This window comes from Ursus arctos, unplaced genomic scaffold (assembly GCF_023065955.2).
Source record: "Ursus arctos isolate Adak ecotype North America unplaced genomic scaffold, UrsArc2.0 scaffold_24, whole genome shotgun sequence".
NCBI lineage: Eukaryota > Metazoa > Chordata > Mammalia > Carnivora > Ursidae > Ursus > Ursus arctos.
In genome coordinates this window covers 41,720,310-41,746,369 of record NW_026622919.1, presented here as the reverse complement: position 1 = coordinate 41,746,369, position 26,060 = coordinate 41,720,310, and the positions used below count along the sequence as shown (strand labels likewise).

General features: G+C 38.1%; 1 protein-coding gene across 3 annotated transcripts in view; it reads left to right on the top strand.

Moving 5' to 3' along the window:
* SSH2 (slingshot protein phosphatase 2) overlaps positions 1-26,060 on the top strand; it is a 241,197-nt gene that overhangs the window by 48,382 nt on the left and 166,755 nt on the right. Inside the window, exon 2 of one of the 3 annotated variants that reach the window (XM_026517768.4) lies at positions 6,377-6,457. The exons of the other annotated variants lie outside the window; for them this stretch is intronic. Within the exon in view, the coding sequence (XP_026373553.1) occupies positions 6,377-6,457 (81 nt within the window). The remainder of the gene's footprint in view (positions 1-6,376; positions 6,458-26,060) is intronic. 3 annotated transcript variants of the gene reach the window in all.

Genomic DNA, 26,060 nt, shown 5'->3' with positions numbered 1-26,060 from the left:
TTGATAAAATATGAGAACGACTCAGCCCATCTTTGCTGACTTTAGAGATGGAGGAAGGGATCCACAAGCCAAAGAATGCAGGTGGTCTCTAGTTGCTGGAAAAGGCAGGGAAACAGATTCTCCCTATGTTAGTTTGTCAGGGCTACCAAAACAAGTACCATAGACTAGTGGCTTAAACCACAGAAATTAATTTTCTCATCATTCTGGAAGCTAGAAGTCAGAATTTAAGGTGTTGGCAAGGTTGATTTTTTTCCTGAGATCTCTCTCCTTGGCTGGTAGATGTCTGTCTTATCTCTGTCTTCACATGGTCTTTCCTCTCTGTGTGTCTGTGTCCTGATCTCCTCCTCTTATAAGGACACCCGTCATATTGTATTAGGTATTAGGACCTACCCTAATAAACCTTATTTTAATTTAATCACCTCTCTAAAAACCATATCTCAAGATACAGTCAGTATGAAGTCCTAGGGATTAGTTGGTGGGGGGGGGAGGCGGTCTGTAAAACTCCCCTAGATCCTCCAGAAGAAACATGGGTCTGCCACCACTTTGATTTTAGGACTCCTGACCTCTAGACTATAAAGATAATAAATTTGTGTTAAGTCGTCGAATTTGCAGTATTTTGTTACAGCAAATTAGAAAATGAATATGATTCCAAGTAATCTGAGGGGCGCCTGGGTGGCTCAGTTGGTTAAGTGACTGCCTTCGGCTCAGGTCATGATTCCAGGGTCCTGGGATCAAGCCCCGTGTCAGGCTCCCTGCTCAGTGGGGAGCCTGCTTCTCCCTCTCCCTCTAGTGCTCCCCCTGCTTGTGTTCTCCTGCTTTCTGTCTGTCAGATAAATAAATAAAATCTTAAAAAAACAAATAAAAAAAAACCAAGTAATCTGAGTCTACTAATAGGAGACTGATTAGCTGAATTGTGGTACTTCTATACAATGGAATAACAGTGACAAAAATACTGAAATAAATATCTATTGACCAATGAATAGATAAACAAAATGTGGTATATGTATATATACAATGGAATATTTATTCAGCCTTAAAAGGGAAAGAATTCTGACACTTACTACCTAATATGTATGAACCTTGAAGACATGCTAAGTGAAATAAGCCAGTCACAAAAGACAAATACTGTATAATATCACTTATATGAAGTATTTAGAGTAATCAAATGCATAAAAATAGAAAACAGGATAGGGTTTGCCAGAGGCTATGGGGGGAAATGAGTTTTTTAATGGACGTGGAGTTTTAGTTTTGCAAGCTGAAAAAGTTCTGGAGACTGGTTGAACAACAGTGTGAATATATTTAATACTAATGAACTCTATACTTGAAAATGGTTAAGGTGGTAAGTTTTGTGTTATATTATTTTAAAATAGTGAAACAAAGTTAGGTTTAAAAGGCAATGACAGAAAAATAGGTGTAGTGTGCTTTCATTTTATATTTTGAGAGAAAGGATATGTATATATCCTTGTATGTACCTACAATCTCTCTGAAAAGATACCCAAGAAACTCACATAGTGATTACTCTTGGGAATGGGTTTGTGGAGAATTAGGAGGTGGGAGGGCAGGGATGGGAGGAAAACTTAAATACTCCTTGACACCTTCTGAATTTTGTTTGCCACATATTATATATTGAAATCATGGTTTTTACCAAGCTCATAGACACACAGAACAGATTGGTGGCTTGCCAGAGGTGGAGGAAAGCGTGGGCAAAATCCGTAAAGGGAGTCAAAAGGCACAAACTTCCAGTTATAAAAATAAGTTCTAATGGAAGGAAGGAGGGAGGGAGGGAGGGAGGGATGGTGGGAGGAAGAGAGAAGAGACCGAGGAGAAAGGTTTTTAAATGTGTAATTAGGGTTAGGGACTACAGAGAGGGTTATCTCACTTAGGTCATCATTAGGCTGTGAAATTGCTTTGTCAATCCAGCTCCATGTAAGTTTCAGGATAAATAAGACCTACTTCTTGCCTTGGCCCTTAAAGGGCTAAAAGCTCTTAGTCCCAAAGTGTTCACCAGGCTTTAAGGTACACACATATTTTGTGGTTTGGTGTCTATTAGTGTATTGTCAAAATCTCTAGGTGTTGTTTTTGTTTGTTTGTTTTTTGTTTTTAAGAACAACTACAGTGTGTTCACTTAGAATCCCCCCAAAAAGAACTATAAATGAAAAAATAAGAGGTAAAAGAAATATAATAGTGTTTTCTGCTTCTTAAAATCACATGAACTATAACAAGAATAGAATAAAAGACACTTAAGAGTAGCAACAGGTTATGACTCTTGTGGGATTATTTCTTAAGACTTCTGCTTGCCAATCGTTAGGTAACTGCACAAGTTAGATTTTAACACTCTTCAAAACATCCTTCTTAGTACATGAGTCCTTGCATCATACATTCCGTATAAAGATTGCAACATTTTATTACTATAATTGTTGCTTAGAAGCTGTTCTGGATTGAGACTTCTTGTTATATATGGATGTGTTTCCTTACCAACAATCTTAGACCCTGTTTTTCTCCAAACAATACTTAGCCAAAGGAGCGTATTTCCGCAGAGCCATATCCTTATTTTTGTGGCTTTTGCATCCATCTGGAACCTGTTCAGTTATCTTTCCCTTTTTGTTTAGAGTTTTACTGTAGCTAATTCAGCATCCAGAAAAGTGCTTAATACATAGTAGGGGTGCAATAAATTGTAACAGATGACTCATTGTGAGCTCAGTGCTTCAGGGTTATAAAGGGCATACAAAGTTGTCTCTAGAAGTGAAACACTTAACAATTTTATAGAAGCAAAATTTCCCTAGATAGCAAAAGTTTCTTTGAAAGAGAATTTAATGCAAATTTATAAGCCTTTTACATCTAGTAGGGAGATTATTATTACTGTCGTACTATTAACAACAACAGCAGCAGCACTCACTAGTAAGTAACATCAGTAGCTAAGTCATGCTAAGTGCTTTAACTTTATTATCTCTCATGTAATCTTTCCACTGACCCTATTAGATAGATGCTATTGTTATGCCTGTATTTATGGCTGAGGAAAGTGAGCTCAGAGAGATTAAGTAATATGTGCAACATCACATGGCTAGTAGGTGGCAGAACCAGGATATGAACTAATTTAGTTAAGATTTGGACTTGGCACTTACTTCTAATGCAAAATTATGAGTTTGCCATTATCCTCTTCAAAATTCCTACTGAAACGGCCAAAGGGACATTTAAGAAGGGAGGAAGGAGGGAAAGAAGGAAAAGAAAAGAGGATCGGTATCTGCATTACAAAGTGGGATCCTCATGCTAAAAGAAATACTGGAGGGTTTTGTTCAATATGAAATTCAGTTGAGGTAAGGGCCTACCAACTTAGTACTATGTATAAAAAGCCCACCTAAGGAGTGAATAAAGGAAGCATCTTTTATTCCTAGTTTACTAAAAATGTTAATTTTATCAAATACTTTTTAGGATCTATTTAGATAATCTTAAGTTTTTCTCATTTGATTTAATGTGTTAAGTTATATTAATAGAATTCCTAAATATGCATTCATTGAATAAGTCCTTTATAGTTATAAGCAAGACAGTTCACACTGCAGAACCCAGGAACAATTCAGACACTGGAATTACCAAGTACCCCAGAAACCAGAGGAAAGAACTTGAAATATCCTTTGTTTTCCTTTAGGATTTGAATTTAATTTGGAACTAAATATGTTGTTTGCAAGTAAATACTGGTTCCATGAACCAATTATTTTTAATGCTACCAGCACACTTAAATTGATACCTTGTATCTTAATTAAATTGCAATTAATAAGTATACAGTAAAATCTTAAAATAACTTTAGGAGTGCAAGTCATTACAGGACCTCCTTTTTATTTTTATTTTTTTTTAAAGATTTTATTTATTTATTTGACAGAGATAGAGACAGCCAGCAAGAGAGGGAACACAAGCAGGGGGAGTGGGAGAGGAAGAAGCAGGCTCATAGCAGAGGTGCCTGATGTGGGGCTCGATCCCATAACGTTGGGATCACGCCCTGAGCCGAAGGCAGACGCCTAACCGCTGTGCCACCCAGGCGCCCCAGGACCTCCTTTTTAGAAGCTATTTTAAAAGAGCTCATGTAAACATGCGGAAATATTTACAGGAATGAAAACTTTAAAATCTTAATTAGTGTAGTTTAGATTAATTGTATACACTGTGGCAGTGACAAGTGACTTGTTATCTGTTGTGATATGAGAATTTGGGAGAATTGAAAGCAGTTTTGATCTCTACCTTATTAATTCCTTCAGATATTTTGGGGTTTTTTTTATTATTATGCCTTCAGTTTTTCTGATATGACTTTTAGAAGTCTTCAAGTATTTTGTAACCTGATTTTTAAAAAACACAAATGGAAAGTAAATGTTTTTTCCCAGGGTGTCTGGGTGTCTCAGTTGGCTAAGGTTGATTTTGGCTCAGGTCTTGATCTCAGGGTCATGAAATCCCCTGTTGGGCTCCGAAACCAGCAGGGAGTCTTCTTGAGATTCCCCCACCCCCAAAATAAATAAATCTTAAAAAAAAAAAAAAGTTCTTATTTTTCCCCCTCCAAAATGCAAGGTAGTGAGAAATAAAGAGATTTTGAATTTGCAGGATTTAAAAAGTGATTTTAAATATTTGGTTGTTTCTGTTTATTTTCTAAAAGAGGAAGAGGGAGGGATAATGGAAGATGAGATTTGGTTGTAAGAAGGAAGACCAAAGTAGGCAAAGTAGGGATAGGGTAGGAAAAAGTAAGAAGGAAATAAACCAGAAGAAGGCAATTACCAGGAATAGCGACTCTGAGCTTTACTTTCTTTGCACTCTAAAACTCTTTATCTCTGTGGGAATTCAGTGGGTTGAAACACAGTTTCAGCTTTGAAAAATCAAAGGAGTCAACTAGGATAGCCACAGAGTAGTCATATATGATTAAGTTCAGCCAGTAGTAGTAAGAAATTTTTTTGTCATTTATTTAAGAGCTTTATTGAGATATAATTGATAAACAAAAAACTGCATATAGTTAATATATACAATTTGGTGAGTTTGGACCTGTGAAACCATCACTATAACCATCACTAAACCTGTCTGTCACCTCCAAAAGTTTCCTTGTGCCTCTTTGCATTTTTTGTTGTTGTTGTTGTCTATTTGTTTTGCAATAAGAACATTTAACATGAGCCCTGCCCTCCTAACAAAAATTTTAAATGCACAATAGAGTATTGTTAACAGTAGGCACTATGTGACACAGCAGATCTCTATAACTTTTTCATCTTACAATACTGAAACTTCATACCCATTAAACAAAAATTCTCCATTTATTCCTCTCCCTTAGCCCCCTGGCAACCACCATTCTACTCTTTGCTACTGTGAGTTTGATTATTTTGGATACCTCAAATAAGTGGAATCATGTAGTATTCATCCTTCTGTGACTGGCTTTTTATTTTTTTCAGGCTGAATAATATTCCATTGTATGTATATATCACTTTTTCTTTAACCATTTGTCTATTGTTGGACATCTGGGTTGATTCCATTATCTTGACCATTGTAAATAATGCTGCAACAAACATCAGAGTACAGACATCTCTTCCAGATTCTGATTTCTGTTCTTTTGGATTTATACCCAGAAGTGGGATTGCTAGATAATATGATAGTGAGAAGTTTTGATGACATAAACCTCTACATCTCTATGTAGAGACAGCTCAGTTTCCAGCAGCTGTTACTCAAATAACAAACATTTGGATGAAACTTTATGGGTCAGAGTTGGAGCTTTTTTTCTTCTCTTTTGTGGTGTTGTTAGTCATAAGGGAAAAATACTCTTGTGTTACCAGCTAATTGTTTCACTTCTTTGTCTCCTGTCTTCTAGACAGATTCTGAAAAAGAGATTGGATAGTGGAAGAAAGGTTTTAAATTGTTTTCTGGCATCTGTCAGGGGGACTTAGGTAGGGTATATCTTTTGGCTTTTCTTATAAACACTTGTTAGCAGAGGGCTAATGAGGCTAGTGGTTAGATACCCCAGTCATGACCTATGTTATATTCTAAAGCCTGACTCTGAACAATCATATTAAATATGTACCTTTGGATATGAGGATGAATGAACACAAACCTACCCCATTCTGAGAAGTGTACAGGGTATGCACTATGAAGGGTTAGTAGCACCATCTTTACAGAAAAGGGACACCCCATTGCCCAAATTGGAAACCATAGAAAATGCTTCAGCTAATCAAACATTCCTCAATTTTCCAGTCACCTAACCAATCAACCTGTTGTCTTTATTCTCTCCAAAATAGCCATCACTAATCAGAATTGCAACTTCTCACCTATGAGCTAACATGACTCAGTGATTTCTGCTGGCTTTTCCCTCATGCTTATGGCCCCATTCATTTGGATCTCTGAAATGATGTTGTTTGTATTACAGAGCTCTCATTTGGAAGACAGTGAATCAGCAGTGTTACTTTGCTGTGAATGTGAAGAATCAGATATCTTTAGTGGTTCCAATGTACGTAGGTATATGTTTTTATACAGCCTTTGATATTTCAAGTGAAAGCTTTTGGGGTGAATTTGGCTCTTAAATGCAACTGAGATAGTGCCTATTATTTCATCTATTTGGCGTCACACAGCCAAATAGTCTCTGAAAGCAAATAAGTGACTTGGAACATGTGTCTATATAATGGTATATATGTATGCATAATAATCTCCACTCAAGGCATATCTATCTACAAAGTAGAGAAATGTTGTATCCTGGAACTTTAGAGTGAGTTCTCCCTCAATAAAGAATGATTGTTTTGTGGGTTTTTACATTTTTTAAATTGTCAGTAGTTTCCTTTTCCCCATGGCAACTGCTTGGTATTGGTGCTGTCACTAGATATTTACTCCCCCATGTACACAGAACTAACACATCCTGGCTGTTGATAATGTTAAGCTAAATAATGTTATAATTACTGGGTCATTTCAAATGTGGAACTGTCTAACTACATTTCATGAGATGTTATAAATTTGTTTATCTCACCTGATCCCCAACATAATTGCTTAATTATTGCAAATTACCAATGCAATCAGGCTAAAGTTAGAAAAGGACTTAAACTGACTTTTTTTTTTTTTTAAATGATTTTATTTACTTATACGAAAGGGAGAGCGTGAGAGCATGAGGAGGGTGGGCCGAGGGAGAGGAAGAGGGAGAAGCAGGCTCCCCACTGAGCAGGGAGCCTGATGTGGGGCTCTATCCCAGCTCATAACCTGAGACGAAGGCAGATGTTCAACTGACTGAGCCACCCAGATACCCTTAAATTGACTTTAAAAATTTTTAAATATCTCTTCCAACAGGATAACTGCCTTTGCTAGCCATGGCTAAAACTAAGTTCTACAAACCATGATGATAAAATCTGGATTCTGTCCATTTCGGAATGTTTATTGTACATAGTAGGCAGTCTATAAATATTGTTGAAGTTTCACCAATGGAAACTCTGTCTCTCAAAGTGAGCTGTGCCTCCTAAGTATATCACCATAGTACTGCCAGTTTGTAAACTGTCTTCTTTACTTCTCCATCATTGCACAAAGAAAGTGATCACTATTTCAGGACCTCATTCAACTATTACACTGACTTACCTGGTTGCACTTCATTCAGCATTTGATGATGAATGTGGAATGGCAGGAAGTTATTTTGACATGCTCATTCCCTAGTGGTTGAAAACATTAACTGAGGAATTCACAAGAACACTTATTTATTATCAACATTTTGCAGATGACAGACTGAGGTTGGAAAGGTTATATTCTTTGCCCAGTGTTGTGTGATAAGCAGGAGCAGTGCTGACGTGAGATCTCAGCTGCCTCCCATCAATGATCTCACTGTCAACAGGCCTCATCATCCTTGATGGAATGTATACCAAGGCTCTTCATGTAGTTTCCTCAGGGTGATTTTGCTCAGTCTGCATTGGCATCCTCTGGATCGGACCGGCTTATTTTTTGGCTCATTTTGCCTTCAAGAGACCAGTGCATGGCAATCTATATGAAGGGTATTTTTATGAAGTTGTACACATGTGGGGAAAAGAGATGACTCTAGTTTTAATGGTTCTCTGAGAAACAATTAGTTGAGTATATGTATTTGCAGATTATTCTGGATTGCTTTATTTTATTGCCAGAGCTTTCATTCATTTAGGTCAGGTTTGTTGTCTTTTCCTCTTCATAAGGCAAAAGTGGTTAAACGTACTGGCTGGCTTTTAAAAAGTATTGGATTCTCCTGTTTTTTTTTTTTTTTGCTTAGGGAGTACTTCCCATACTTCCCCCCCCCCCTTTCCTCAGCTCCCCATCCCCACCCTCATGTTAAAGAAGATTAAAGAGCTCCTTCCCAGTGTGAAGGCTTAAACTTGAAAACAAAATTGTTTGGAGAGTAAACTGATTAAAATCCCCAGTTTGAATTTCTTCAAAGGAAATGGCATTGGATCTTGATAACTGAAGAAGTTAACTGTTATAAAGAAGAGCAGGAGATAAAGTCAATCGCTGAAGAACTTTCTCTTCAATCTCAGGATAGCAGAATTATGAACTTTGGTTGGCTGTATTCATTAATTCACTTACACATGTATTCATTCATTCATTCTGCAAGCATTGATTGACTATCATGTACTAATTACTGGGCCCAGGGCTATGGAGGTTAGGTATAACGTATAGAATCTATCCTAACAGCAAACTTTTCAGCTATAGGATGAATGAGGTCTGAAGATCTAACATAAAACATGGTGACTATAGTTGATAACATTGCATTTTATTTTTTTTTTTTTAAAGATTTTATTTATTTATGTGACAGAGAGACAGCCAGCGAGAGAGGGAACAGAGCAGGCGAGTGAGAGAGGAAGAAGCAGGCTCCCAGCAGAGGAGCCCGATGTGGGACTCGATCCCGGAACGCCGGGATCACGCCCTGAGCGGAAGGCAGACGCTTTAACGACTGCGCTACCCAGGCGCCCCAACATTGCATTTTATAATTGATATTGCTAAAAAAGCAGAACTTAAATGTTCTCACACACAAAGAGGATAAATACGTGAAGTGGTGACTATATAAACTAACCAGATGGGGGGGAATGTTTTCATAATGTATATGTATGTCGAATCACCATGATGTACACTTTAAAATCTTACAATTTCATTTGACAATTCCTCAATAAAGCTGAGGGTTTATTTTTAATTCTACCATTAGGAGAATTGTATACTCTATGCTTCAACAAGTTAGTTTTATGGATATTCATGGAAAGCCATGAAAAGGAGAGGAGAAAATCATTCATATGCAGTACATGGGGAGAAGAAAATAAATATGTGGATGAGTAGAAAGAAACTTGGCTAGAGGCAAAGAAGGGGTAGCTCTCTCTCTGGAAGAGGGCTGACTGCCTTAGATCTCCTTGGGCTTCCTTGGAAGAGAGGGGAGGAGTATAGAAAGGCTCTGCCTCTTCTCTGGTCCTAGTCAGCTTCTGCAGAACCAGATAAAGGGTGGAAGCAGCTTTTCGTTCCTTTTGCTATGCACAGGGTTGTTGGACGCCTCCATAATGGGAAAAGGGACTGTCTGCCCCGGAGCAGGGTTGATAATGTGACTGGCAAAGGTCACAGAGGAAGAAGATACTGGCCCTCGCTGCAGGAGTTTCACTTCGGCTTCAGATAAGAAAGAATGTAGGCAGTGACTAAAGCAGGTTGGGGTACTGGTGGCTGCAGTAGCCACTGAGACTCCTGAGAGTCCTCTCCACTCCCCATGCCCATACCTGCTGCGGTCCTGCCTAAAAGGAGAAAAAGCCCTGTGTGAGTGGAATGCCAATTATCATGTTTATGGGGGTTCAACTAGAAACAAGTAGTTTCAGGGGCGCCTGGATGGCTCAGCCGTTAAGCGTCTGCCTTCGGCTCAGGTATGATCCCAGGGTCCTGGGATGGAGCCCCACATCGGGCTCCCTGCTCGGCGGAAAGCCTGCTTTTCCCTCTCACACTTCCCTTGCTTGTGTTCCCTCTCTTGCTCTCTCTCTCTCTCTCTGTCAAATAAATAAATATATCTTTAAAAGGAAGGAAGGGAGGAAGGGAGAAAGAAAAGAAAGAAAGCGACAAGTAGTTTCATTACTATTGCAGGGTTCTATCTTCCCCAGCCTGGACGGTCAGGAAAATGCTTGTTACATTAGTTTATTTCTTCAAAATACAGCAATTTCTTTCTCTCCTTTCCCTGCTTGTCTGACCCAGTCCCACCCTACCAAACAGGAGGGACACGTGTAGGTGGTCATAGTACTTTTGTGGTCTATTTCATTCCTTTGCTTGGATATTAAATCCTTGTAGGGAATGCGTTTTCCTTCCATGCAATCAAAACAGCATTTTGTTTGATTAGCCCAGTGAGAGGAAGTAGTGTTAGCCTTTTGTTATTAAAGAAAGAATCAAATATGGAGAAGGCAGACAGAAAGGAAAATCTAAAATGTAAGAATTATTTGGTTTAACATGCTTTACATTTTCATTTTGTTTTTTAATTAAATTCAATTAGCCAACATATAGTATAGCATTGGTTTTTGATGTAGTGTTCAGTGATTCATTAGTTGTGTATAACTAACCCAGTGCTCTTTGCATTTTTAAACTGTATATTTGTATTCTTTTCTAGGGCAGGACAGGTGTCTCAGAACATAGTAGTATCCTTCTAGATGGCAACTTCCGTGGAAGTTTTCATGTGTAGTCATTTTGTGGAGTGGGAGAATGGCTTTGGAGAGAGAGAATGTTTTAACCTCACTAAGTTTAAGATAAAGGATTTAAGAATTATAAGAAGTTTTTAGTGTTATGATAAGCCCTAATTCAAAGCCTGCTATTGAGTAGCCAGACTATGGATTGAAAATAGAAGGGACTTTAATCTTTAGAATTCTTCTGAAGCATCCTGTTTTTCTTGTACATTTTAAGTCTTGGAATGTGGTATATGGGATGATCAAAACAATGAATGATTTATTAGCTCAGAAAGTAAAACTATATTTAAATGGGGGGAAACTGCTATTGTCGTTAAATCTACTTCTGTAAGACTAGAGATTGTGAGCAGACACACACAACTGTGTGTTGTGGGTAAACCTACAGATATGGCGATAACCTAAGTAGTTGGCTGGAAGGTGGTGAAGGTGTGTAGGCGGACAGTATGTGCATCTGGTCGTTTCTGAGGATCTGTATTTACCTTCTTTCATCCAGCTCTTAGTACTGTATTTTTTCCTTTTTACAGGCTCATTTGCAGAGATATCATTTCACTGGACAACATACACAAATATAAAAAGGAAAAAAATGAAAATTTGTTGCTAAGGAGATGTGAGTTTTATTATGAGTTCCAAATGACCAGTTAGCCAACAGCAAACAGCTGTCCCACCAGAGTTTAGGATTATTTGAATTGTTTCTGCATCGCCTCCGCTGCATAGTAGACCAATTACTGGCTAGGGCACCTGGTCAGAGAACAGGATAAGTGTTGCCGGTGGCAAAAAACATAGTTTCACCATGAACGGTATTCCTATTTTTCCCTTTGGAGGAAGTCTGATCTAAATGAATAAACTGTTTTGTTTTGTTTTGTTTTGTTTTTGCAAATGAAACTGCAAGTAAAATTTAAAACAGAGTAGATAAAAATGTGTAGATTATAGATATTTCAGAGCTGACCAAAAGAAGGTAAACATTGCATTGGAGTATAAAATATTTCTATTTTACGTGAACTAGGTTTAAAATGAATGAAAAAAGTACAAACACAGAATGTAGAAATTACAAAGGACAACGTATCAACTTATCATGAAACAGGTTGCAAGTATAGAGTATAAAATACAATGAAATATTTTCCAAAGATGACCCACCCACAAAACAATTACATTAAAATAATGTACACATTTAAACAGATGTCCCACGACCACCACACGTGAATAGCTTAACTAATCATTAAAAAAAAAAAAAATCACTGCTTTCTCTGGAAAAGAAGAGCACACCATAAGCAGAAGGAATTCGAACAAGAATTAACAAAAGATTATCACTGCTATGAGTAAATGAGTGATGTGGAATGACTTCTGTAATTGTGGTCACCATTACTGAAGAAATGACACAGAGGATCTACCTCCTGTGATGTCAAACGTATTTTTCTTTGTTCCAGAATAAGATACAATCAGAAAGCATAGCTCAACTATTTTATCTTAGAATAACAAATGAGAAATAATTTTCAACTTTTCTTTTTAAAAATCTTACCATCTTGAGTGACTTATCTGAGGGAAAATGAGATTTGTAGTAATCTTGGGTATACAGAGGCTATTTTAAGAATTACCCTTATCATTTAACTCAGTAGTTCTCATTGCATTTGCACATTAAAATCACCTGGTGACCTATTAAAATAATTTAATAAGAGTATCACCCAGTCCAGTTAAATCAGGTTCTCAGTGAGTGGGACCCAGGTATAGGTATTTTTTTTTTAGTGGTCCCAGGATTATTCTAATGTGAATGAGGGATTAAGAACCACTGTTTTAACTCTAGCTATGCTAATTTTTACACCTCCTGAATCAGAGCTCCAATCTGCAACGTCTGTACCATTTGTTTCCTTGAAGAATGGACAAAATAAGACACTGGCTAGAATCCTAAGAATTGACTTTGCAACTCAGTTACAATGCATTTAACTTTTATTCAGTGAAATTCCTTGGCTAGGCTTCTGTTAAAAGAAGAGCAAGATCCAAATCCTCAGTGAACCTGTGTCAATTAAGGGCCAGGTTTTCCATGAAGTTATAAAGACTTATTCTTCCTGTGTCAGTACCACTAGGAGCTAGCATAAAGACAAAGTATTAAAGACCACTTTTAGACGTTGTATATTATACATTTATTGAAATAAAATATATATACAGAGAAGTGCACTTATCTTGCACTTTTATGTATATCTTGATGAATTTTCACACACATCAAGAAACTGTGTAACCTATACCTAGATCAAGAAATGGAATATTACCACTCCCCTCCACCAATTCCCCCTTCTGCTAACACCCCTTTTCTCCCTTTTAGTCACTATTCACCTTCCCAGCCATCATCACTCTCAACCCCCAAGGTAACCACTATCGTGAATTCTTGACCATATGATTTTGATGTGAGCGTGAGGCTATGCTCTTTAGATGACCTCTTTGACCCCCAGAATCAGGGCTCAGCATCATGTAATAAAGAGCTCAGGTGCAAGGTTCAGACAACCGGGGTCAGAGTCCCAGCTCCACCACTTCCAGGCTTTGTGACTTTACTTCTCTAAGCCTCACTTCCCCATCTATAAAATGGGGATAATAATAATAGCTGTCTCAGAGAGTTGTTAGAATTAAATGAGGTGATTTATGTAAGGTATTTAGAGGGCCTGGCACATTTTCTATGCTACGTAGGGAGCAGGGGCAGATGTAGGATTCCCTGGTGTCACCATCTCTTCCATAGCGTCAGGACAGTGCCACTATTGTCTATGGGTACAATGTAAGTTTATGGTCCAGCTCTGTAGGAGAGGAGGAGGAAAAAATAGACATCTTGACCATCTTTCCTTTTCTTCACCATCCTTTATTTGCCTTGTGGCATGAGTAAGTTGTGGCCACTTCTAAAATATATTATTTAGGGGTGCCTGGTGGCACACTTGGTTAAGCCTCTGACTCTTGGTTTCAGCTCAGGTCATCGCAGTGTTGTGAGATTGAACCCTGCATTGGGCTCCATGCTCAGTGCGAAATCTACTTAAGACTCTCTCTGCCCCTCCCCGCTGCACACGCTCTCTCTCTCATAAATAAATCTTTAAAATATAAATAAAATGTATTATTTAAATTTGTAAAATGATCATTGAAGGGCCAGAAATGTTCTCTTATACATCCTTGTATTCTCCACAGTGCCTACCATAGTCATTTGCAAGTTGCACATATTTAACGCCTCAGGTAATGGAATCTAAAAATGATGCTTCAGGGGCGCCTGGGTAGTGCAGTCATTAAGCGCCTGCCTTTGGCCCAGGGCGTGATCCCGGCGTTGCGGGATCGAGTCCCACATCGGGCTCCTCCGCTGGGAGCCTGCTTCTTCCTCTCCCACTCCCCTGCTGTGTTCCCTCTCTCGCTGGCTGTCTCTCTGTCACATAAATAAATAAAATCTTTAAAAAAAAAAAATAAAATAAAAATGATGCTTCAGATACACCATGCTTTCCCCTGCACTGGATTTATATTGGTTCAGCTTCTGGTCCTTCTTTTGACCAGAGACATATTTTGGAGATATTTGGCACAAGGGTACAGAATGTAGCAGTGAAACAATTGCAAGCAGACACCAAGAGGTTGGCCTAATTTATAAGATCAACCAAATAAAAGCTCCGACTAGCTGAATTATCCTGCTTTCATCATCTGAGGCAGGGCCTGTTCAGGTGTACTTATCCCTTGTTTTGGTTTAGGAAAGCAAGAAAATCAGAAGATGGCATGACTTGTAGGTTTTTTCATTAATAAAATTATACAGACTTTTTTAAGATTGTAGTTTGGAGATAATTTACCCTTTGAAAGGTGAGCAAGACAATTTTTTAGCGCTTATTATTTGCCAGATATTCTAGGTGATTTTCATTCAAGTTAGTGTTGAATCCAAGTCTTTGAGGTTAAGTACTTTTAGTATTTTCCGTTTAAAGCTGAGGAAACAGAGGCTTGCCTAAGGTATGTGACCACGCTGGTAATGACAGCCGAGTCTGCCTGACACTCTGTTTGAGCTTTTATCCTTATGCTGGATTGCCTTTGCCCTTGAATGGAATATTGTTATTCTGGTGCTAGGAGGTCAGGGGCAAATGGAATAGTGGTTCTCAGCTCTGTGTTTGCACCAGAATAATCTGTGGAGCTTTTTAAACATAGACTCAAATCTCACCTTAGCAACTTTCTCATTCAGTGGGTCTTGGACATCTTTACTCTTTACCAACGTCCATAGGTGGTACTTCATGCAGCCAAAGTTGAGAATCGTGGTTCTTAGAAATTCTCTAGGGAGGAATTATAAGATTACAGATCTGGGGACATCTGAAGACTGAACTGGGATAGACACACTGTTGACAGAAGTTTAGGGAAAGAGGAGGAGATAGCTTAATAACAATCAAGTTCATGTTTCAAGAAGTAAGATAGTACATATCATCAGAAATTGGATATATCAGTGGAATATTTTATAGCCACATTAATTCTCCGTTCTTTCTCTGAATTTCTGGAGTGTCATTGTTGTATTCAAGCACAGTCCTCTCAAACCCTTACTTACTCAGTGGTTAGGGTGAAGTCCTAGTGAATTTGCAGTTTCATACTATTAGGCAAGAACTGCTAATCCTGGGGAGAGCAGAGGTGGCCCTGATTAAGACAAATGTCATGGGAGAGTTGTAAATTTAACAAATTCTTAATCTTAATGGAGCCTATCTTCTGAGTTCCTCCTAATGCCTCTTGGTGTTTTTTTTTTTTTTTGTAATTTTACAGTGTACTTTGGCAGTAGAGAAGGGTTAGTAACTTTTCGTTTCATTTTGAAGTTAGGAAAATTGAGCTACAAAGGCCATGACTTGCTGAGAACTATAACTAAAATAATGGCTAACATTTGGTGAACACTAACTGTGTTCCTGGTTCTGTAGTAAATGTTTTTACATGTATTATCTCATATTACATCTCTGATGTGAATAATGTTTTAGGGATAATTAAACTGAGCTCATTTATTCTACAGTTATTTGAGTCTACTCTGTGGCAGGTACCATACTAGACAGTGAGTATCCAGTGGTGAGCAAACCAAACCCCATCCCTAATGGAACTTACAGGGGAACACACGTAATAAAAAACAAATAAGTATTCAATTATAAAATGTATTAGTGCAATGAAAACTATAAATGGGGAAATAATAATAATAACAAGGCAGAATAGCCATGTAGATAAAGGATGGTCAGGAAGGACCTCTCTAACATGGTGATATTTTAGTTCAGAATAATTCAGGGATTTGTTTAGTGTCACACATCTGGTAAGTGGTGAAGTTCAACTCTGGTTTCCAAGGCTCTGCTCACCAAACTATACTGCCTGTCAGACATGTGCTTGGAATCTACCCTAGGCTTGTGACTCTCCTGTCTGGTCTGACAAGCATTCCTATGGTGACACTCACTGTACCAAATTTCCAGGAGCGTCATAAAACTTATGATTATGAAATTATAATAATAATTCTTTTCTCCTAAAATGCTTCTTTAAAGAGAGCCCTAGGAGGCAGCAAGGAGAAAGGGGTAGCAAAAAGTATTACAAGCAATATATGAATTTCAGCAAATGAGAGAGAGGCATAGCCCCAAAGAATCTGAAAATCTCTGCTATAACTGTATTAGGTACATTTGTATGAGGAAGTGCTCTCTTGGCATGCATGGGCTGGAACTGGATTTTCCACTTTGAATCAACATCTTATTTCCTGGCCTTACGTGAACTTAAAGAACTTGAAGGGCTGATCTAGGAGCCAGGCAGAAGACATCTAAAGGAAAAAGCTGACTGAGAAATGTTACGTGGTGGCTAGAACCTCAAGATACTTGGAAAGAATGTTAGAAGGAAGGGACTCTGGTCTTGGGAAGGGAAAGAACGAACTGAACGGTGAAATACAGCCTTGAATTTAAATGCTGCTGTCTTCTTTTGACTCTACTACAATGCTTAATTTGCCAAGTTACTTTCTCAGGATTTTCCAGCAGAATCCTCTGAATTCCCCCTTTGCTCCAGAAGAATTTGTCCACTTACTCTTTTTCCTCCCAGGAAATAACAGCAATTCTTAGACTGGTCAGATTCTGTAGAAGTGCGATGTAAGTTTTTAAACCCTGGATCATGAGCCTAACTGTAGATATGAATAGTGATAGTATAAATTTATGTTTGGAAAACATCTGTGCATGATCTTCATGTATACATCTTAACTTGGTGTTTATATTGGTGGTGATTATATATAAATACTGGTGATCTGACAGTTCGGTCAAAAGTTATAATAGTGTCCGAACTCTTTGACATAGAAATCTAATTCTTGAAAACTTCTTCTAAAGAAATTATTTAAAAAGGAAAGTATATTGGGGCACCTGGGAGGCTCAGTCAGTTGAGCATCTGCCTTCGGCTCCGGTCATGATCTCAGGGCCCTGGTATCGAGCCCCGCATCAGGTTCCCTGCTTAGTGGGGAGCCTGCTTCTCCCTCTCCCTCTGTTCCCCGGCTCCTGCTCTCTCTGTTTCTCTATCTTAAATAAATAAAAGCTTTAAAAAAATAAAATAAGTAAAAAGAAAAATATGGTACTAAAATTTTAGCAAATATATTTAATAATAGGAGAAAGGGAATGGTTAAGTAAACTATGGTAATATTAACTCTGAAGCAATTAGACACAAAACCCAGAGACCATAAAAGAAAACATTGATAAATTCAAATAGATAAAGCCAAAAATTCTACATTAAAAGATCCTATAAACAAAGTCACAAGACAACACATTGGAAAAAGATCTTTAACACGTATGATAGTTAATTTCTATAATACATAATGTGTTCTACAATTTTTTTAAAGATCAGAAGCATAACAATGTGCAAAAGAAATTAACAGACTTTCACAGCTATGCAAGTGGCTCTTCACCATACGAAAAAGCATTCAGTAGTCCTCATAACCAATACCATTATTTACCCATCAGATTGGCAAAGATCAAAATAATGTAATATTGTATTGGTAGGGACAGAGGGGAAGCAACAATGCTATATTTTGTTGGTGGACTGTAAATTAAAATGACCTCCATGGAGGACATTTTGGAAATATCTGTCAAAATTCTGTATGTCCATAGCATTTGTTCTAGAAATTTCATTAGGAATTTATCCTCCAGAAATTTTCCTATATATGTGAAATTTCATATATTCAAGGATATTCATCACAAAATCACTTGTAATAGTAAAAAATTAAAAATATCCTAGATGTCCATCAAGATATTTCCATGAGTTAATACGGAATTATCTCCTATTGTTAAAATACCAACAGGGTGCCTGGGTGGCTCAATTGGTTAAGCAGCTGACTCTTGATTTCTGCTCAGGTCATGATCTCAGGGTCCTGGGATCGAGCTCTGAGTTGGGCTCCACGCTCAGCAGGGAGTCTGCTTAAGGATTGCCTCGCTCTCTCTCTCCCTCTCTTTGCCCCTTCCCTCTTTCTTTCTCTCTCTCAAAAAAAAAAAAAAAAAAAAAAAAAAAAAAAAAAAACCCAAGATGCAAAGCAGTATGGGTGTGTCATTTGTATGAAAAAAAAATAGAGGAAAAAGAATATATTTAGATCTCTAAATATGCCTAGATTGTATCTGGTAATAAATATAAAAATTAAAAAGAGCAGTGGTCTTTAGGGAGAAGAACTTGTTGGCTCAGAGAACAGATGTGAGATGGAGACTTATTTAATGTTTGTCGTATTGTCCTTTTTCAAATTGTGTACCATGTGCATTTGTTACCTCCTTTTAAAGAATACTAAAATAGGGCACCTAGGTGGCTCAGTTGGTTAAGCGACTGCCTTTGGCTCAGGTCATGATCCTGGAGTCGCAAGATCAAGTCCAGAATTGGGCTTCCTGCTCAGCAGGGAGTCTGCTTCTCCTTCTGACCCTCCCCCTTCTCATCTCTCTGTCTCTCTCTCTCATTCTCTCCCTCGCTCAAATAATAAATAAAATCTTTTAAAAATAAAAAAATAAAAATAAATTTAAAATACTAAAATAATTAAAAAGAGAGGTAGAACGGAATTTCGTAGTCACCATTCATTCATTCCACAAATATTATTATAAAAGAAAGAAGACAATTCCTTTCCTTAAATGCCCACAGCCTAGAAAAAGACATATCTAAATAAGATTATTAAAATATAGTGTGAGTGCAATAATGGAGTAGATATGTGTGCTAGGTACAGTGTGGCACAAGAAGAGAATAATCCTTTCCTTGCTTGATATGACAAGTTTAAAAATGAACAAAATTTGGGGTGCCTGGCTGGCTCAGTCGGTGGATTTATGCGACTCTTGATCTCAGGGTTGTAAGTTCAAACCCCATGTTGGGTGTAGAGATTACTTAAAAATAAAACAATCTTTTAAAATAAAATAAAAATGAACAAAATTTACATGTATACTCTGATTATAACTACGTAAAAATATATAAATAAATAACAAAAAGAAGAATTAAATCACACAGAAGAGGCCTTAAATATAAAGAGTTTAATTCAAATGGTGAGGATATGAAGGGCTTTTGGAATATCACAGTTGTCTTAGTCATATTTTAAAGACAGTGGGTTTTTTTAATTTACTTTAGATTTTTAAAAATCAAGTAATCCAGTAAGCCAGGGTCTCTAGAGTCTCTTACTTGTAGTCTTAAAGATGAGAGGATAGGAAATACTGTATTTGCCCTAAATTAATATATGGGATAAAAAGACTCTTAACCATAATCACCTCTCTACTTTTCATCCATTTAATCCCGAATCTCTCCAGGCTACTGTGAAGAGCCTTGGAACTAATTAGCGTACAGGTTTTATCTGTGGAAGTGCTCAGTGATCTTCATGAGGGGCAGGGGTGTCTTTTCAATGTTTGGTATATAACATTTTTTGTTGTTATTGTTGTTGTTTTCCCTTCTCAAAGAGCTTCTTTAACACTAACAGACCTTCACCAGGGCCATTTTTAGATGTCTTAAAAGTGAGCAACAGAGCATCCAGGACTATATTAAGCACTTCTGGCACTCAGAATTTATGGCCTTTCCTGTTATGAGCTACATATAACAAGTAAATACCAATTAAAAGCCACTGGAACATAATCAAATATGATGTTGCTGTGTCATAATAATTTAAATTCTACCATGTAAGTTAGGTCCAGGTCTCATGATCAGCTCCATCTCTCATTAAGTTATATTTTAAAACACTACTGTTTCATTTCCTTCTTCATTCATTTCCTTCTCCATTTCCTCTGGTCTGGTTGTATGGCTGGACCTTGAACTATTGGCTTAATGTGAAGCAGCACTAGGCACAGTACCAAAAGTGGAGCAGAACTGGCCTTGGTACTTCCTTCACTGACTATAGTCACACTTCCTTGCCTGACCCCTGTGCCTTAAGGGCATGACTTTAGTTTCCATTTCTTGTGTCTATGGTTACCTTTCACTCATTATTCTTTCAGCCAACAAATATGTATAGAGTACCTCCTGTGTGCTAGACACTGTGCTGGTTGCAGGGCTATAGTGATGCATTAGACAAATATGGTTCCTTCCTTTGAAACTTAAATTCTAGTAGAAAAAGTGGCATTAAACAGCTAATTATGCACTGAATTTTTAAATTATAATTGTGATGGATTCTGAAAAGAGGAAAGTACACCATACTATGAGAATCTAACAGGCGGGAACCTGACCTCCTTAAGGGTTAGTGGTCAAAAGAGGGTTTCCTTGGAGAACCAGTGTTTTGAGTTGTGCCTGAAAGATGAGTCAAAGCCAACTAGAGAGTTGGGTGGAGAGGGTGGGGAAGGAAATATTTACATGTCAGGAAACCTATGGCATATTCAAGGAACCAAAAAAAGGCCAGTAAAGTTGGAACATAGAAAATAAGGGAGGAAATAATGCAAGATGATGCTAGTGAGGTCAGCAAAGGCCAGTCAGTAAAGACTCTTGTAAGCTAAATTAAGGATCTCAGTCTTATTCCCTAGACAGTAAGAAGCCATTGAAGAGTTCAGCTGGGGAGTGAACCAGTTAACATTTTTAAAAGATCTGCCTGGCTGTAATCTAGAGAATGTACAGAAAAACAAAGCCCCGGCTGTCTATGGCTTTTTGTTTTTCTGTGATTTGATTTCATTAACTCATTTGTTGGGGAATGGAGCTCTTAATAAGAGGAAAGTTGACAAAAAGTCAGTATGGTGTGGTGGTGAAGAGTGTATGACCCTGGATAAGTTACTTTCCATCTCTGTAAGTCTCAATTTTCTCATCTGAAAAATGGAGAAAATAAACAGTATGCCTGCCTTGTGGGGTTATTGTGAAGATTAAATGAGATAATGTCTGCTAACACTTAGATTAAGGCCTGGCATATTATAAACCTATAAACTGTTAGCCACTGTTACAATTTAACAGTCTCACAAAAGGTTCATCTGTTCCTCTGAGCACCACCCACTTTTGGTGGTCCATGGAGTAATTTTCCATCCAAAAGTCACATATGGACTTGCCTATAGCTATCACTATTGGACTTTAGGAATCTGGCCTAGTCAACCGGTAAGGAAACATAATGCTTATGGTTTACTTTTACAAATGTCATTTGAAGATGATGGAAATGGAGGATGAGGAATGGTTGTTCGCTTTAACCCTAGCTATGGTTTTTCTTTGAAGCTGGCTTTTCACAAATAACAGTGATAGGGTCTGACACAGGCAACTCGACAGAATGTAGTTAGTTGCTTGGAAACATCTGTATTTCTTTGTTTCCCACAATGCTAGGTAACTAATATGTGTAATTAGACTGCTGAGCAAAGCTTCAGGTTGATCAAGGTTAATTGTTGACAGTATTTGAGATGTTAATAATGTCTCCCCCAAAACGGCTTTTCCAAAATAGATTGTTCCAGCTCCACAAAAGAATTAAATGCCATTGATTTCTTCATTCAGTGAGATGTAATTCTAGGGCCTGGAAACTGGGATCTTCCAGTTTAATATTTTATAAGAAATCAGTACACAGAAAATGCATTTTCTTTTCACTTTAAAGTTTGCCGTATCACATGCTCATAGAAATTCTCACTGCCTGACTTTTGCTATCTTTAGCCTGCTCTCTAAAATTATACATTTCTGCCTATGATCCATTTTGTGGAACCAGGGAGAGGGGCTAAAGCATGTCATCTTTCATAAGAGTCCTGGGGAGTTTGGGGTAGATGGGAATCTATTCTAAAAATTTGCAGTGAATTCAGACCCTGCCCAGAAAGTCTTTGTTTTGTGTTTAAATTTGTCTTCTAGCTTGAGAACATAAGAGGGCAAGATTTTGAAGGGAGTTTTGTTGCCAAGTGGTACAAAAGAAAAAATTTAACATTTCTTATGTAGTCAATGAGAGTTCACTGCAATCAAGTTTACTTACTGAATTTGTCAGAGACTTCCTGTGGTGAGATGGTTCACAGATGGTGAATAATTCCATTTTAAAAATGAAAGTGAGCTTTGTGTCTTGTTCCTTCCCTTGTCCAACATGATGGCTCCACCTGCATAGCTGTTTTTTCTGTTGCTCTGTGCTCTAAGGAAAGACCCAAAAGCGTCGGCTAAATTGTTCTGGCAGAGGAAAGGGTTGAGTGAGAAAGGGTTGGCCAAAAACAGGGCCCTTACCCGCTGTTGCAGGAAGATAAACAGAGGATTTACTATATGTAACTACCTTCTTTAAAATTATTAACTGCATTATATAACATTACTACTAAAACCTAAAGTAGTGTGGGCTTATGTTGATCTAGAAAAATGTTCATGTACAGATGCTGTAACCATGTTGATTTTTTTAGTGTTCTCTTTCATTCTGTTTTGCTTTTCTTTTTCATTGTTTTGTGTTTGTCCTGCTCAGCTTCAAGAAGCTACACTGAGGAATGTACCAAGTCACAATGTGTATTACCTGGCACTTCCTGGGAGCCAAGCATTTTATTTCTGTAGAAATTCGGTTACCCAAATTTTGGAAGAATAACAATGAGAAAACCGTTTATTTTATTGCTGTTGACTATTAATTAAAATAAGAAAGGAAATTAATCCTTACACTTTTTTATCAACCACTTAGTATGTGCCACACACTGTTCTGAATGCCCTAGGTATATCTGTGAACCAAACCAAAAAGCACTGCCCTATAAAGCTTACCGTCTGATGCCTAACCATTTCACCTTCTGCCTCTGCCAAGAGAAACACTGGGTTCAAATCCTAGTACAACTATGTTATCTGTCACCTTAGGAAGTCACTTCCCTTCTTTCACTCTCTTACTTGTAAGCTTAGTAATCGTGTTATTCATTTGGGTATCTCAGAAATCATCCATTGCATTGGTTGTATAAGAGGAAATTTCCTTGTTAACTGCTTGGATTTACATACACTCAGAGGAGCCTTACACAAAATAACTTAAAGAAATTTTGTCCCAGGATTTACCTGTATACGTTCCCTGGTATGTTTTTGCAATGGATCTGGCTTAACATCAGCAATAATTTGTAGTATGAAAGCCAAGACCACATGAGTTTATGTTTATAGAATCTAATCTCACATATGTCATCACAGTTGAGGAGAATGATGAAGGAAATGAAATAACCGAGTTCTCTGGGTAGATAGCTGCTGCTTATTTGGTATGGTCTGCTTTCCTTTTGGGAGCTTGTCTGTTCTGCTCTGCACGATTCTGGTGGTGCTGACCCTTGGCCCTGCTTTTCTACCACAAGGACAGCCATCTGTCCGTAGATCCATGTCAGGCTGGTCAATACCCATTTTCCCCAGATTCCATGGTGGATTTAGAGTAGCATATGACTCAAGCAGGGCCAATCAGGGTCATGTTAAGAGATAGATACAGGGGCGCCTGGTGGGCTCTCTGTTCCCTGCTTAGTGGGAAGCCTGCTTCTCTCTCCCACTCCCCCTGCGTCTGGTGGGCTCCCTGCTCCCTGCTCAGTGGGAAGCCTGCTTCTCTCTCCCACTCCCCCTGCGTCTGGTGGGCTTCCTGCTCCCTGCTCAGTGGGAAGCCTGCTTCTCTCTCCCACTACCCCTGCTTGTGTTTGCCCTCTCGCTGTCTCTCTCTCTGTCAAATAAATAAATAAAATCTTTAAAAAAAGAGAGATACAGATGCTTGTGGTAAAAATGATTAAGTTCTTTTTTCTGGACTCTGATTAAGAGGATGATATATGCTTGGTGTGGTTGGTGGTCATCTTACTACCACGTGGAGACAGTCTGCCTAAGATTAAGAAGAAAGCAGAGTCCAAAGAGAGACAGGGGAAGATAGAAACCTAAGTCATTGCATTTCTGCATCTCCCCTCCCTTAGATTTACCGGTTATGTGCACCACTACCTACTACGTTTGTTTTTCTTTTTTTTTTCTCTCTCTTTTTTTTTTTTTAATTATATTATGTTAGTCACCATACAGTACATCCCCGGTTTCCGATGTAAGGCTCAATGATTCATTAGTTGTGTATAACACCCAGTGCACCATGCAATACGTGCCCTCCTTACTACCCATCAGCAGCCTATCCCATTCCCCCACCCCCCTCCCCTCTGAGGCCCTCAGTTTGTTTCTCAGAGTCCATAGTCTCTCATGTTTCATTCCCCCTTCTGTACGTTTGTTTTTCTTAAGTCAGATTGCTTGTAACCAAAAGCATCTTGTATAATACAGTATCCTTATGTATTATTGATAGTCATTTGTGTTTGCTAATATTTCTGGTTCTTCTTATTCCAGATAATGGTGAGATTATACTTCCTTTGGAGTTGGGAATGCTCATTGACAAAGCATGTGACTGCTTTGGCAAATGAAATTTGTGACTTTTGTCACTCCTAAGAGGAAGGCTTTAAGTCTTGAGAGCTGATGCATGATTCGTTATATTCTATTCTCCCTGCCATAGTGACCAGTCACTGTGAGTGAGGGTAACATGGAGTAAAATCTCCACTAATCTAAGGTGGACATGTAGCATAAATGAGAAACTGTTACTATTTTAAGCCACTAAGACTTTGATGCTATATGTTATTACAGTCCATCTGATTCGATATTTGTATGGAATACATTTTTCTATGTTAAAATTTTCTAAGTATTTCAGGTGAAGAAATATTTTGGTATAACATCTAAAAACACTAATGTCCACAGAATGAGATTATTAAAATATTTAGTATACATAATTATTCTAGTTTAATATTAACCTACATGCTAGAAGTAAACAGCAGTGTTTCCTGGTTTACCATACAGGAATTAAATCTGCTTTTAGGACTGTGACCTCCGACCAAATTATAGTTGCCTTGTTGCATAATATATGGCAGGACAAAGTCTATAATGACAGATGTTTAAAACTCAGACACTATGTAAGCACTCTGGCCTTGCCCATGACAACTTCTCTTATGTGGCCTGAGCAGTGGGTATCTCCCTTAACCAGGCCTTGCTTTCTGAAAACGGAGAAACCAGACAAGTAGGAGGAAATGGTTTAAGGACAGATTGAACAAAAGCCTGATTTGCAACCATGTAGACTCAGTATGGAAGCCTCGAAAGGAACAGAAGCCTTGGCAGATAACCATCAAGGAAGCTGCAGTAGTTACAAAGTGAGTGTGTGATATAGGCAGCAATGAGCTCTGTGGACGTGAACATCTTTGAGTCATGCCTTTTTGAGGCAATGCCATTTGTTCATGCCACATAAAACATGCCCCAGTCCTAGACTTTAAAGGCAGTTGTATAAAATTTTTTCACCAAAATATTGGGGAATATTTTACTGTAAGAAAAAATTACACACACACATTTATCTATTTATTTATTGTAATCTTCAGTATCTGTGTTGGACTCTCCAGCTTGTGTGAAAGGCAACATATTCTCACAGGCAGAGCACACTGGGTTATTTTTCTACCTGTAAGATGGAAGTAAAAATTTTTTCCCTTTCAGGGTGTCTGGGTGGCTCAGTGGGTTAAGCGGCCAACTTTTGATTTCTGCTCAGGTCATGATCTCAGAGTTGTGAGATCAAGCCTTGTGTGTGGCTCCCCGCTAGGCATGGCACCTGCTTAAGATTCTCTCTCTCCCTCTTACCCTACCCCTCTCCCCTCCAAGATAATAATAATAATAATAATAATAATAATAGTAATAGTAATTTTTTCCTTTTCTTACCTCTCCTTGATTGTGCACATGGGAAAAGGGGGTAAATAATTTTATTGTATTTGTCAGGGGATGCCTGGGTGGCTCATCGATTAAGCATCTGCCTTTGACTCAGGTCATGATCCCAAGGTCCTGGGATTGAGTCCCGCATCAGGGTTCCTTGCTCAGTGGGGAGCCTGCTTCTCCCTCTGCCTGCTGCTCCCCCTGCTTGTGCTCTCTCTCTCTCTCTCTGACAAATAAATAAAAATCTTTTTAAAAAGTAATGTATTTGTCAGGATTCTTTGTTGAGAGTAAATAGAAACTGGCTTAAGTAGGAAAATAAAGGTTACTTATTGTTGAAAATAAAATTATTTGTTGTTTCATTAGCAGCCAGTCAGAGGATGCCATCCCTTTGCCAGT